This window comes from Rana temporaria, chromosome 12 (genome assembly GCF_905171775.1).
Source record: "Rana temporaria chromosome 12, aRanTem1.1, whole genome shotgun sequence".
Classification (NCBI taxonomy): domain Eukaryota; kingdom Metazoa; phylum Chordata; class Amphibia; order Anura; family Ranidae; genus Rana; species Rana temporaria.
In genome coordinates, this window is record NC_053500.1 from 16,918,840 (window position 1) to 16,932,683 (window position 13,844).

A 13,844-nucleotide genomic window follows, 5' to 3' on the forward strand; every position below is an offset into this window, starting at 1 on the left:
TCCGCCGGAGGACACAAACCCCGCCCCCTGCCCTGTGTACCGATATATGAGGAGAGTCTCCTCCCCGCCCCCCATCACCTCAGTGACTGTATATTATTATTATTACACGTCACACAGGGGCCACATAGTCATCAATACAGAAGGCCTAGAGGGGCCGCACGGGTAATATAGGGGCCCCATATGTAATATAGTGGCTACACGGGAATTATAGGGGCCACACAGATAATACAAGGGCCACACATGTAATATAGGAGCCACACAGGCAATATAAAGACCACACAGGAATTATAGGGGCCACAACCACACGTGATATAGGGGCTACAATAGTAATACAGGGGCCACAGTGGCAATATATTGGCTGCATGGGTAATATAGGGAACACACATGTAATACAGGGGCCACACTGGCAATATATTGGCTGCATGGGTAATATAGGGGGGCCACACATGTACAGGGGCCACGCTGGCACTATAGGGGGACTACACTGGCATTATACAGGGGCCACACGTACTATAGGGGGCACACAGGCAATATATTGGCTACATGGGAATTATAGATGCTACACATGTAATATAGGGGCCACACATGTAATATAGGGGCCACACATGTACTATAGGGGCCACACATGTGATATAGGGGCACACGTGTAATATAGGGGCCACACATGTAATATAGGGGCCACGCATGTAATATAGGGAGCCATGCATGTAATATAGGGGCCACACATGTAATATAGGAGCCACACATGTAATATAGGGGCCATACTTGTAATAAAGGAGCCATACATGTGATATAGGGAGCCACATATGTAATATAGGGGCCACAAGTGTAATATAGGAGCCACGCATGTAATATAGGGTCCACACAAGTAATATAGGGGCAACACTGGCACTATAGGGGGACTACACTGGCAATATAGGTGCCACACGTACTATAGGGGGCCACATATGTACTATAGGGGCCACACAGCCAATATATTGGCTACATGATAAATATAGGTGCTACACATGTACTATAGGGGCCACACATGTACTATAGGGGCCGCACATGTAATATAGGGAGCCACACATGTAATATAGGGGCCATACATGTAATATAGGGGTCACACATGTAATATAGGGGCCATACATGTAATATAGGGGTCACACATGTAATATAGGGGCCATACATGTAATATAGGGGCCATACATGTAATATAGGGGTCACACATGTAATATAGGGGCCATACATGTAATATAGGGGTCACACATGTAATATAGGGAGCCACACATGTATTATAGGAGTAGCGCATGTAATTTAGGGGGACTACACTGGGAATGTAGGTGCCACACGTACTATAGGGGGCCACACAGGCAATATATTAGCTACATGGGAATTATAGGTGCTACACATGTAATATAGGACCATGCATGTAATATAGGGGCCATACATGTAATATAGGGGTCACACATGTAATATAGGGGCCATACATGTAATATAGGGGTCACACATGTAATATAGGGGCCATACATGTAATATAGGGGTCACACATGTAATATAGGGGGCCACGCATGTATTATAGGAGTAGCACATGTAATTTAGGGGGACTACACTGGCAATATAGGTGCCACATGTACTATAGGGGGCCACATATGTACTATAGTGGCCACACAGCCAATATATTGGCTACATGGGAAATATAGGTGCTACACATGTACTATAGGGGCCACACATGTACTATAGGGGCCACACATGTACTATAGGGGCCACCATGTAATATAGGGAGCCATACATGTAATATAGGGGTCACACATGTAATATAGGGGCCATACATGTAATATAGGGGTCACACATGTAATATAGGGGCCATACATGTAATATAGGGGTCACACATGTAATATAGGGGTCACACATGTAATATAGGTGAAACATGTAATTTAGGGGGCACACATGTAATATAGGGCCACACATGTAATATAGGTGATACACATGTAATATAGGGGCCACACATGTAATATACGTGATACACATGTAATATAGGGGCCACACATGTAATATACGTGATACACATGTAATATAAATTATATACATGTAATATAGGCCACACTGACCATACAGGGTGCACACAGTTAATACAGGGGCTAGTCTGACCATACAGGGTGTACACAGGTAATACAGGGGCCACACCGGTAATCGAGGGGTCTCACTGGTAATACAGGGGCCACACTGACAATACAGGGTCCACACAGGCAATACAGGGTCCACACAGGCAATACAGGGTCCACACAGACAATATAGGGGCCACACAGGCAATACAGGGTCCACACAGACAATATAGGGGCCACACAGGTAATACAGGGTCCACACTGACAATACAGGGTCCACACTGACAATACAGGGTCTACACAGATAATACAGGGGTCACACAGGTAGTGCAGGGGCCACACAGACAATACAGGGGCTACACTGACAATACAGGGTCCACACAGGTAATACAGGGGTCACACAGACAATACTGGGTCCGCGCAGGTAATGCATGGGTGACAGACAATATAGGGGCTACACTGACAATACAGGGGCCACACAGGTACTACAGGGGCCACACAGACAATAAAGGGTCCACACAGGTACTACAGGGGCCACACAGACCATACAGGGTCCGCGCAGGTAATACAGGGGTGACAGACAATATAGGGGCTACACTGACAATATAGGGGCTACACTGACAATACAGGGGCCACACAGGTACTACAGGGGCCACACAGACAATAAAGGGTCCACACAGGTACTACAGGGGCCACACAGACCATACAGGGTCCGCGCAGGTAATACAGGGGTGACAGACAATACAGGGGCCACGCAGACAATATAGGGGTCTAAGGAGGTACATGGTGGCCCTGTAGCTCCGCCCAGTGCTGTTCGTCTTTAAGGGCCCATTTACATTTTTGCATTAAGGAAATGAATGAGCTGCCAGCTGAGTGCCGGGGATCAGATGAGGCTCTTATTTTGGACCCACCATGCAGCGCTCAGTTTGGGCACACATGGGGGCACACTGTTCCCATAGTGCATTGGGGTGCCATTCATAATGAACATGCCATTGCCACAAGGGACCCTTTCTGCAGACACAGTTACAAGAGGGAAAAGGAGCGACCTCCTGTCCAATCACAGGTTGGGGCGGGGTTTGTGACCAGGCTGTTTTATTTTTTATTTTTAACTGCAGAAAAGTGAAGTCACCCACCTGGCTGTGCTGTCTGGCAGGGCTGCCTGAATCAGAAGACTGGCTGGACAGAGTTACAGATCCATGGGCAGATAGGACAGTCTATGTGTTTGTATGTCAGGCAGAGGCGTTGCTAGGGGGGTGCGGTCCGCACCGGGTAAAACCCGCTAGAGGGGTGACACCATCCCGTTTTTTTTGTTTTTTTTTAGCTGACATGCCCAGCCTGCCCTGTGCAATCCCAGCCTGCCCTGTACCACCCCAGCCTGCTCTGTGCCACCCCAGCCTGCTCTGTGCCACCCCAGCCTGCCCTGTACCACCTCAGCCTGCCCTGTATCACCCAGCCTGCCCTTTACCACCCCAGCCTGCCCTGTACCACCCCAAACAGCCCTTTACCACCCCAGCCTGCCCTGTACCCCCCCAAACAGCCCTGTACCACCCCAGCCTGCCCTGTACCACCCAAGCCTGCCCTGTACCACCCAGCCTGCCCTGTGCCACCACAGCCTGCTCTGTACCACCCCAAACTTTCCCATGCCACCCCAACTTGCCCTGTGCCACCCTAACTTGCCCTGTACCACCCCAATCTGCCCTATGCCACCATAATTGCCCTATACCACCCCAACCTGCCCAATGCCACCCTAACTTGCCCTGTACCACCCCAACATTTCCCATGCCATCCCAACTTGCCCTATGCCACCCTAACTTGCACTATACCACCCCAACCTGCCCTGTACCACCCTAACTTGCCCTATACCACCCCAACCTGCCCTATGCAACCCTAACTTGCCCTATACCACCCCAAACTACCCTATATCACCCCAACATGCCCTATACCACCTTAACCTGTCCTATACCACCCCACTACACCAACCTGCCACTATACCACTCTATACTACCCTAACCTGCCACTATACTGCCCTATACTATCATTTACAGAGGCTGGTTTGAGGTGTGCCCCGTGCCCTGCCTGCTTGGTGCTGGGCAGCCTAGACAGAGGGGGGGTGACACCATGTTTTACCGCACCGGGTGACACCAACCCTAGTGACGCCACTGATGTCAGGTCTGTATTAAGCAGGTTGGGTCGGAGTTCTGCTTTAGGGTGGACTCAGGCCGGTCACCTATCACCCCCACATACACATTTCCCCTGAAGAAGTCAATCCTACTGGCGGGCCAATGGAAATGTGTGGAGCAGGTAAGCTTCAATCGGGGCTTGTTTGGGACTTTTTTTGGTCATTTTAAAGTGGACCTGTCTTGTGCCCATAATGATGGTGTGTTAGAATGTCAGCTCTATGGGGGAATACAGGGATGCTGAACCCACCATGAACTAATGATGGAGGGATTGCTATGCTGTATTCAGGCCACCAGGGGGCAGCAGTGCCCACAGTACACCCAGCAGGTGGCGGAATTCAGTGAAACAAATGTTACGGCTCACGTGACACAAACACAAACAAATAAAGCTTTATTTGAAATAGTTCAACGACGTTTTCAAACACTTCAGTTATAGAATCCAGTCGGCTTTCAGCCACAGCCTGAGAAGAAAAGCCTGTCCCAAGAAGCAGTGGCGTCACTAGGGTTGGTGTCACCCGGTGCGGTAAAACATGGTGTCACCCCCCCTCTGTCTAGGCTGCCCAGCACCAAGCAGGCAGCGCACGGGCACGGGGCGCACCCCAAACCAGCCCCTGTAAATGATAGTATAGTGGCAGGTTAGGGTAGTATAGAGTGGTATAGTGGCAGGTTGGTGTAGTGGGGTGGTATAGGACAGGTTAAGGTGGTATAGGGCATGTTGGGGTTGCATAGGGCAGGTTGGGGTGGTATAGTGCAAGTTAGGGTGGTACAGGGCAGGTTGGGGTGGTATAGTGCAAGTTAGGGTGGCATAGGGCAAGTTGGGATGGCATGGGAAAAGGTTGGGGTGGTACAGGGCAAGTTAGGGTGGCATTGGGCAGGTTGGGGTGGTATAGGGCAAGTTATGGTGGCATAGGGCAGATTGGGGTGGTACAGGGCAAGTTAGGGTGGCACAGGGCAAGTTGGGGTGGCATGGGAAAGTTTGGGGTGGCACAGGGCAGGCTGTGGTGGCACAGGGCAGGCTGGGGTGGTACAGGGCTGTTTTGGGGGGTACAGGGCAGGCTGGGGTGGTACAGGGCTGTTTGGGGGGGTACAGGGCAGGCTGGGGTGGTACAGGGCTGTTTGGGGGTACAGGGCAGGCTGGGGTGGTACAGGGCTGTTTGGGGGGTACAGGGCAGGCTGGGGTGGTACAGGGCTGTTTGGGGGGGTACAGGGCAGGCTGGGGTGGTACAGGGCTGTTTGGGGGGTACAGGGCTGGCTGGGGTGGTACAGGGCAGGCTGGGGTGGCACAGAGCAGGCTGGGGTGGCACAGAGCAGGCTGGGGTGGTACAGGGCAGGCTGGGATTGCACAGGGCAGGCTGGGCATGTCAGCTAAAAAAAATAAAAAAACGGGATGGTGTCACCCCTCTAGCGGGTGTCACCCGGTGCGGACCGCACCCCCCTAGCAACGCCTCTGCCAAGAAGGACCCTTACTCGTGGAAGCAGCGGCCTCTCTGCAGAGGTCCAACACCCCCCTTTGATAGGTCAGAACTCTTCACGGCAAAGCTAACGCTCCCTGATGATTGGAGATTTTTAACCTGAAAGGGGGGTGTCTTAAAGGAAAGAAAATCCAAGTGGTTGCACACCAATGCTGAGATCCAGAACGCCTTTCTTTATGTAAAATCATAAAAAAAACTGTGCTTTGTCAAAGGGGGGGGGGGGGGGGCGTGATGGACCTCTGCAGAGAGACCGCTGTTTTCACGCAGGTCCTTCTCTACAGCATGCTGGACAGGCTGTTCTGCTCAGGTCCGACCAGTCCTCTGATGAGTCAGAGCTTGAACTCTTCGAAGCAATGCTCGTTTGCCCCGATTCATGGAGATTTTCTAGCTCACAGGGACATGTTGGACCTCTGCGGAAGGACCACTGCTTCCACGCAGGTCCTCCTCTGCAGCATGCTGGCAAGGGGCAGGCTTTGCTGTTCAGGTCAACACACCCTCTGGTTAGTACACTTTAAAGCAAAGCTCATTCACCCTGATTATTAGGGATCTCTAACTCTGATTCAACAGGGGGTGTGTTGGACCTCTGCAGAGGGACCATTGCTTCCACACAAGCCTTTTTCTGCCGCATGCTGGTAAGGGACAGGCTGTTCTGCTCAGGTCCAACACGCCCTCTGACGAATCAGAACTAGAACTCTTCAAAGCAAAGCTTGCGCTCCCTGATTATTGGAGATTTTTGATGCATTGGACCTCTGCAGAGGGACCACTGCTTCCACGCGGGTCCTTCTCTAGAGAATGGTGGCTAGGCAGGCACAGGGTTTTCTACTCAGCCCCTGCTGAGTCAGAGTTAGAGCTCTCCAATCAGTTCATGTGCTGGCAAAGGGCATGTTGATAGGAGAAGAGAGCAGAAAGACAAGCTGATCGCTGCGCTGCTTCTCCTTTCACTGTCCAGCAGCGGCGGCCCGTCCTTTAAGATTTTTTTTATTCTTAAAATGCGCCGCCCCCTCTGGCTCTCGCAAATAACACATTGATGCATTGCATGAATGTATGTTATTGTTGGCAGCTGCCGCTGGTCTATTCAGATGGCCGGAACGTGAGCGCCGGCCACCTGAATAACGGCAGCTGGTTGGCTGTGCGGAAGTGCCTATCAGAGCCAGCCAGAGCTTTCCCAGTACAGCCCTCGGCTCCCGGATGTCTTATCCTCGGGAGGTGCGTTCCTTGGATAAGACTGACGGCCGTCTCAGCCAATCAGGTTCCCCGATTCTGGTTATCGGTAAACTGATTGGCTGAAGCGTCACCAAGGCGAGAGAAGACATCGAGGGACGTAGAAGGAGTAAGGTAAGTGCATTTTACAGGGCACAGCGGCGACAATGGGCACAGAGGCGACAAAGGGCACAGTGGCATCAATGGGCACAGTGGTGACAAAGGGCACAGTGGTGACAATGGGCACAGTGGCAACAATTAAAGGGCACAGTGGCAAAAATGGGCTCAGTGGCAACAATTAAAGGGCACAGTGGCATCAATGGGCACAGTGTTGACAATCAAAGGGCACAGTGACATGCACAGTGGCAACAATGGGCACAGTGGCGACAATTAAAGGGCACAGTGGCGACAATTGAGGGGCACGCACAGTGGCTGCGTTTGATGGCATGGCACAGTGGTGACAATTGACGGCACAGTGGCTGTGTTTGATGGCATGGCACAGTGACTGCGTTTGATGGCATGGCACAGTGGTGCGAATTGATGGCACAGTGGCTGCGTTTGATGGCATGACACAGTGGTAACAATTGATGGCACAGTGGCTGCGTTTGATGGCATGACACAGTGGTAACAATTGATGGCACAGTGGCTGCGTTTGATGGCATGACACAGTGGTGACAATTGATGGCACAGTGGCTGCGTTTGATGGCATGACACAGTGGTGACAATTGATGGCACAGTGGCTGTGTTTGATGGTATGACACAGTGACTGCGTTTGATGGCATGGCACAGTGGACAGTGAGTGCATTTGATGGCATGGCACAGTGGTGATAACTGATGGCACAGTGGCTGCGTTTGATGGCATGGCACAGTGGTAACAATTGATGGCACAGTGGCTGCATTTGATGGCATGGCACAGTGGTGACAATTGATGGCACAGTGGCTGCGTTTGATGGCATGGCACAGTGGCTGCGTTTGATGGCATGGCACAGTGGTAACAATTGATGGCACAGTGGCTGCGTTTGATGGCATGACACAGTGGTAACAATTGATGGCACAGTGGCTGCGTTTGATGGCATGACACAGTGGTAACAATTGATGGCACAGTGGCTGTGTTTGATGGCATGACACAGTGGTGACAATTGATGGCACAGTGGCTGCGTTTGATGGCATGGCACAGTGGTAACAATTGATGGCACAGTGGCTGCGTTTGATGGCATGGCACAGTGGTGACAATTGATGGCACAGTGGCTGCGTTTGATGGCATGGCACAGTGGTGACAATTGATGGCACAGTGGCTGCGTTTGATGGCATGGCACAGTGGTGACAATTGATGGCACAGTGGCTGCGTTTGATGGCATGGCACAGTGGTGACAATTGATGGCACAGTGGCTGCGTTTGATGGCATGGCACAGTGGTGACAATTGATGGCACAGTGGCTGCATTTGATGGCATGGCACAGTGGTGATAATTGATGGCACAGTGGCTGCGTTTGATGGCATGGCACAGTGGTGACAATTGATGGCACAGTGGCTGTGTTTGATGGCATGACACAGTGGTAACAATTGATGGCACAGTGGCTGCGTTTGATGGCATGGCACAGTGGCTGCGTTTGATGGCATGGCACAGTGGTGATAATTGATGGCACAGTGGCTGCGTTTGATGGCATGGCACAGTGGTAACAATTAATGGCACAGTGGCTGCGTTTGATGGCATGGCACAGTGGCTGCGTTTGATGGCACAGTGAGGCTGCAATTTTTTATTTATTTTTTCGTTTGCGCCCCCCCAAAAATTTTGAGCACCAGCCGCCACTGCTGTCCAGTCACAGGTTGGGGGCTCGTCCGGGATAACCTGTGCCTGGAAGTGATGTGAATGAGGCTGACTGAGGACACCTAGTGGCAGAAAAGGATCACTGCTTCCGACAGTTTGTATTTCCTTCTAACAGGTTATTCCTTTATTTTTTTTATTTTTTTGGACTGCTTTGTGTTACATCCATACCTAGAAAAAAAAGGAGGCCTCAGTCTATTCTATAAACAGCTACCACCCAGCGGACGTCTCTTTTTCCGCTCAGCTAATTATCCCCCCCCCCCTCCCCCGACACATGAAAACGCGGGGGGCGAGCCGGCTTTACTGCCAGGAACAGATAAATAGAAAAGCGGAAAATACCATTATTTCTGGAACAAATGCTGCACAGCTCGGGGTTTATGTTCCTCCAAAGCCAAGGAAATTTTTAAGGCAGAATGACATTCCTGCGAGTGAATGTGGGGTCTGAACAGCTGGCCTTCCCATCATGCCGTGCACGTTCGTAGATCTAGACATATGGGGGGGCGCGTGATAAGGGCGCTCGTTACCCATCGCCGTGTTTTACAAGAAATTCTCTTTTCACCTTTTATACCACTCGTTGCATCTCGGCGTTGCTGATCTCCTGCCGCCTCTTTGCGGCCACTTCCTGTTTACATGCTCTCCAGTGATGGCTGCATGGCATTTCTCAGGGCGGGCTTCCTGGTGGTGACAACGGTGGACCATGCCCGTGTAATTTACTACTCGTAGCCCCCCATCAGAAGGCTATGTGACAATGCAGGAGGACAATAAAAGATGGGGACAGGGCATTGTCACCCTATAACAGGAAGTGCCTGAACAGGAACCTTCATGGCAGGATCGCCGGGGATGTATGAGGCTCAGAGTGGGCATGGTTGTACTTATCGGGGCAGGTTTCCTGATAGTGGGGTAGATTCAGGTACAGCTGCGCGCTCCTTACGGAGGCGCAGTGTACCCTTTTTACCCTGCGCCTACGCAAATTATTTGCGCTACGCTTCATTCATGAAGCAGTAGCCACGTAATTTGCGTGGGCGCTCTTTAAAAATGCCCTGCGTAAGGGCGCCTAATGTAAATGATCCCGTAGGGGGGCGGGAATCATTTAAATTAGGCGCGTTCCCGCGCCGAGCGTAGAGCGCATGCTCCGTCGGGAAACCTTTCCCGTCGTGCATTGCGGTAAATGACGTCGCAAGGACGTCATTTGCTTCAAAGTGAACGTAAATGGCGTCCAGCGCCATTCACGATTCACTTACGCAAACTACGTAAATTTCAAACCTCGCGACGCGGAAACGACGGGTATCCTTAGCATTGGCTGCCCCTGCTTTTAGCATGTGCAGCCTTACGCGAAAACCCGACGTACGCAAACGATGTAAACTGCGTACGCAGGGCTCGCGTAACGTTGTGAATCGGCGTTAGTATGCAATTTGCATACTATACGCTGACCACAATGGGAACGCCACCTAGCGGCCTGCGTAAGAATGCAGCCTAAGATATGAGGGCATAAGAGCCTTATGCCACGCATATCTTAGGCTGCAGTCGGCGTAACGAGCTCGCTGAATCAGGAGAACTCGTTACGCCGGGGCAAGTAAGCAATTGCGCTGCGTAACTATGGTTACGCAGGCGCAATTGCTTTTTGAATCTGGGCCAGTGACAACAGGGGACCATATCTGCGTCGTGTGTGTTGCATCTGTTATTTGTAGTCTCCATAGGAAGCCCATGTGGCAGGGTGACAACACAGGAGCACCATTGGAAGACAGGAACAGAGGGTTGTCACCCTATAACGTGAAGTGCCTGAACAAGAACCGTCATGGCAGGATGACCAGGAATCATTTTAGGGTGTAATTAGTCTCCATTGGAAGCTCATGTAGCAGGGTGACAACACAGGAGCATCATTTGCAGACATGGACAGAGGGTTGTCACCCTATAACGGGAAGTGGCTGTTGTTGTTTTTTAACTACTATATTCCTTTTAGATTGGCTTTGGAAATTTCCAAATGCAGCCATTTAGAAATTTAAATGAAAGGTCTAGAACTGGGAAACACTTTTTTTTTTTGATAGATAAAAAGTGCATTTTATATACAACTCTAGAGATCAGAGCAAAACGAGGGACAAATGAGGAGGAAAGAGAGACAGAATCACGGGCAGCCCCTGGAAATCAGTGACAGTTTGGAAGCTACGCGATATACAGGTGCCCACCAGAGGGCGCATTTAATGCGAAATATGGAACAGCAAACAAGCACCAAACTAAAATCCAATAATTACCATCAACTGAATGTTACCGAAATAACGTAAAGAGGCATATTTACTAAAAAAAAAAAAAAAAATGGACATTCCATTTAAAACCGCAAAAAAATAATTATAAAAAAAAATATATAGATGTATATATATATATATTTTTTTTTTTTCTTCAGTGTGAATGGAAGACATTCACACCGAAGAAAAACAAAATATATATATATATATATATATATATTTATATTTGTTACACAATTATATATATATATATATATATATATATCTATATATATATCTGTATATATATATATATATATATATATATATATATATATATATATATATATATATATATTATTTTATTTATTTATTTATTTATTTTTTTTTTTTCTTCAGTGTGAATGGAAGACATTCACACTGAAGAAAAACAAAATAAATATATATATATATATATATATATATATATATATATATATATATATATAAAATGGACATTCCATTTAAAACCGCAAAAAAAATAATAAAAAAATAAATAAATAAATATATATATATATATATATTTATTTATCTTTTATAATAATTTTTTTGCGGTTTTAAATGGAATGTCCATTTATATATATATATATATATATATATATATATATATATATTTATTTTGTTTTTCTTCGGTGTGAATGTCTTCCATTCACACTGAAGAAAAAAAATATATATATATATATATATATATATATATAGAAGACATTCACACAGAAGAAAAACAATATATATATATATATATATATATATATATATATATATATATATATATATAAAATTGTGTAATATATCTATCTATCTATCTATCTATCTATCTATCTAACTATATATATATATATTTTTTTTTTTTATAATTATTTTTTTGCGGTTTTAAATGGAATGTCCATTTTATATATATATAATGGACATTCCATTTAAAACCGCAAAAAAATTATTATAAAAATATATATATATATAGATAGATAGATAGATAGATAGATAGATAGATAGATAGATAGATATATTACACAATTATATATATATATATATTTTTTTTTTTTTTGGTGTTTTTTTGCGGTTTAATGAAGAATGTCACCAACGTCTTTTACCACTTCAAAAAAAAAAAAATCGCCACACTCCTTGATCTCTAAAAAGTGCATATATATATATATATATGCGCTTTTTAGAGATCACGGGGTATTGCGATTTAGTGGTAAAAGACGTTGGTGACATGAAGACATTCACACCGAAAAAAGACAAAATATAAGAAAAAAAAAAAAGAAGAAGCAATTTCCCTTTAAGTGCCTGTTGCCCCCCCATGTGTGTGTGAGACTATTGTCAGGCTCTTTTGTTTGTGATTTAGCGTGACACGGCTCCTTTAAGAGGGACCCTGGCCCCTCCCTCCTCCTTGCTATGGTGAGAAATAGAGGTTAGGGGGGGGGGAGAAGAGACTCGGCATCCATCGTGTGGTCACAGCATCTGTCCCCGATCAGGACTACTGAACATGGTCCTCACTGGAGCCGCCTAGTCCCTGGCACAGGTCTCCCCACCCCCACAGTGACAGGATGGGATGCTGTTCTGGGAGATGCACCTTGGTCCTCCTCTGCACCGTCCAGCTGGTGAGTACAAGTTCTGTTCTCTTCCAGGGACTGTCCCCCCCCCCCCCCATTTCTGGGGTCACCCCTCTCCGTCCCTACAGGAGCCGCCGACACCTTCCATCCCAGATCATCATAGAGAGGGGAGACCCTTATTTCATTTACAGGGAGTGAAGCAAGAGGAGTGAGACTGCATAGGAGGATGAAGAGGGGTCTCAGCATTGCCCCCCATTCCTTATTATAATTTACATTGCATGGAGTGAAGCAAGAGGAGTGAGACTGCATAGGAGGAGGAAGAGGGGTTCACTCCCTTGTCCCCCCCCCATTCCTTACTTATTTACATTACAGGGAGTGAAGCAAGAGGAGTGAGACTGCATAGGAGGAAGAAGAGGGGTCTCAGCATTATCCCCCCCCCCTCCATTTCTGGGGTCACCCCTCTCCGTCCCTACAGGAGCCCTGGACACCTTCCGTCCCAGATCATCATAGAGAGGGGAGACCCTTATTTCATTTTATTTACAGGGAGTGAAGCAAGAGGAGTGAGACTGCATAGGAGGAAGAAGAGGGGTCTCAGCATTATCCCCCCCCCCCCATTCCTTATTATAATTTACATTACAGGGAGTGAAGCAAGAGGAGTGAGACTGCATAGGAGGACAAAAAAAGTAGCAATTGATGGTCGGATTTTGGAGACAAGACGGAAGTATATAAAATAATATAAATTTATTACAAAAAACAATAGAAATAATAAAACCATATAGATTGTATAGTAGGTATGGACAATCTCCTCTGTACATCGTCTACGCGTTTCGCCGTTGGGCTTCCCTCACCCCCCCCCCCCCCCAATTCCTATAGGGGGCGAAGCAAGAGGAGTGAGACTGCATAGGAGGAAGAAGAGGGGTCTCAGCATTGCCCCCCCGATTCCTATAGGGGGTGAAGCAAGACAAGTAAGACTGACTTCACTTAGCATTTCTCATGGGGGGGGTCTCACTTTCATCACCCCCCAGGTCCCTTTATAACTTATCTTGTAATGTAGCGAGATGAGTGAGACTGCCTCCCATGCTTGGTATTGCTGATAGGTGAGGGGGGCTCTCCCTCTCACCCCCCCCCCAATTAATTAATGTTACAATGTAGCGAGAGGAGTGAGACTGCATAGGGGGATGAAGAGGGGTCTCAGCGTTATCCCCCCCACCCCCCCTTCCTTTATATAATTTGCATTACAGGGAGTGAAGCAAGAGGAGTGAGACTGCCTCCCGTGCTT

At 47.9% G+C, this 13,844-nt stretch overlaps 1 protein-coding gene across 3 annotated transcripts in view; it reads left to right on the plus strand.

Annotated features, from left to right (window-relative positions):
* Positions 1-12,395: 12,395 nt before the first annotated feature.
* NKAIN4 (sodium/potassium transporting ATPase interacting 4) overlaps positions 12,396-13,844 on the plus strand; it is a 75,248-nt gene continuing 73,799 nt past the window's right edge. Inside the window, exon 1 of one of the 3 annotated variants that reach the window (XM_040331628.1) lies at positions 12,396-12,613. In XM_040331628.1, coding sequence (XP_040187562.1) covers positions 12,560-12,613 — 54 coding nt within the window. In that variant the 5' untranslated portion in view covers positions 12,396-12,559. The remainder of the gene's footprint in view (positions 12,614-13,844) is intronic. The other 2 variants (XM_040331630.1, XM_040331629.1) reach the window with 2 other exon arrangements.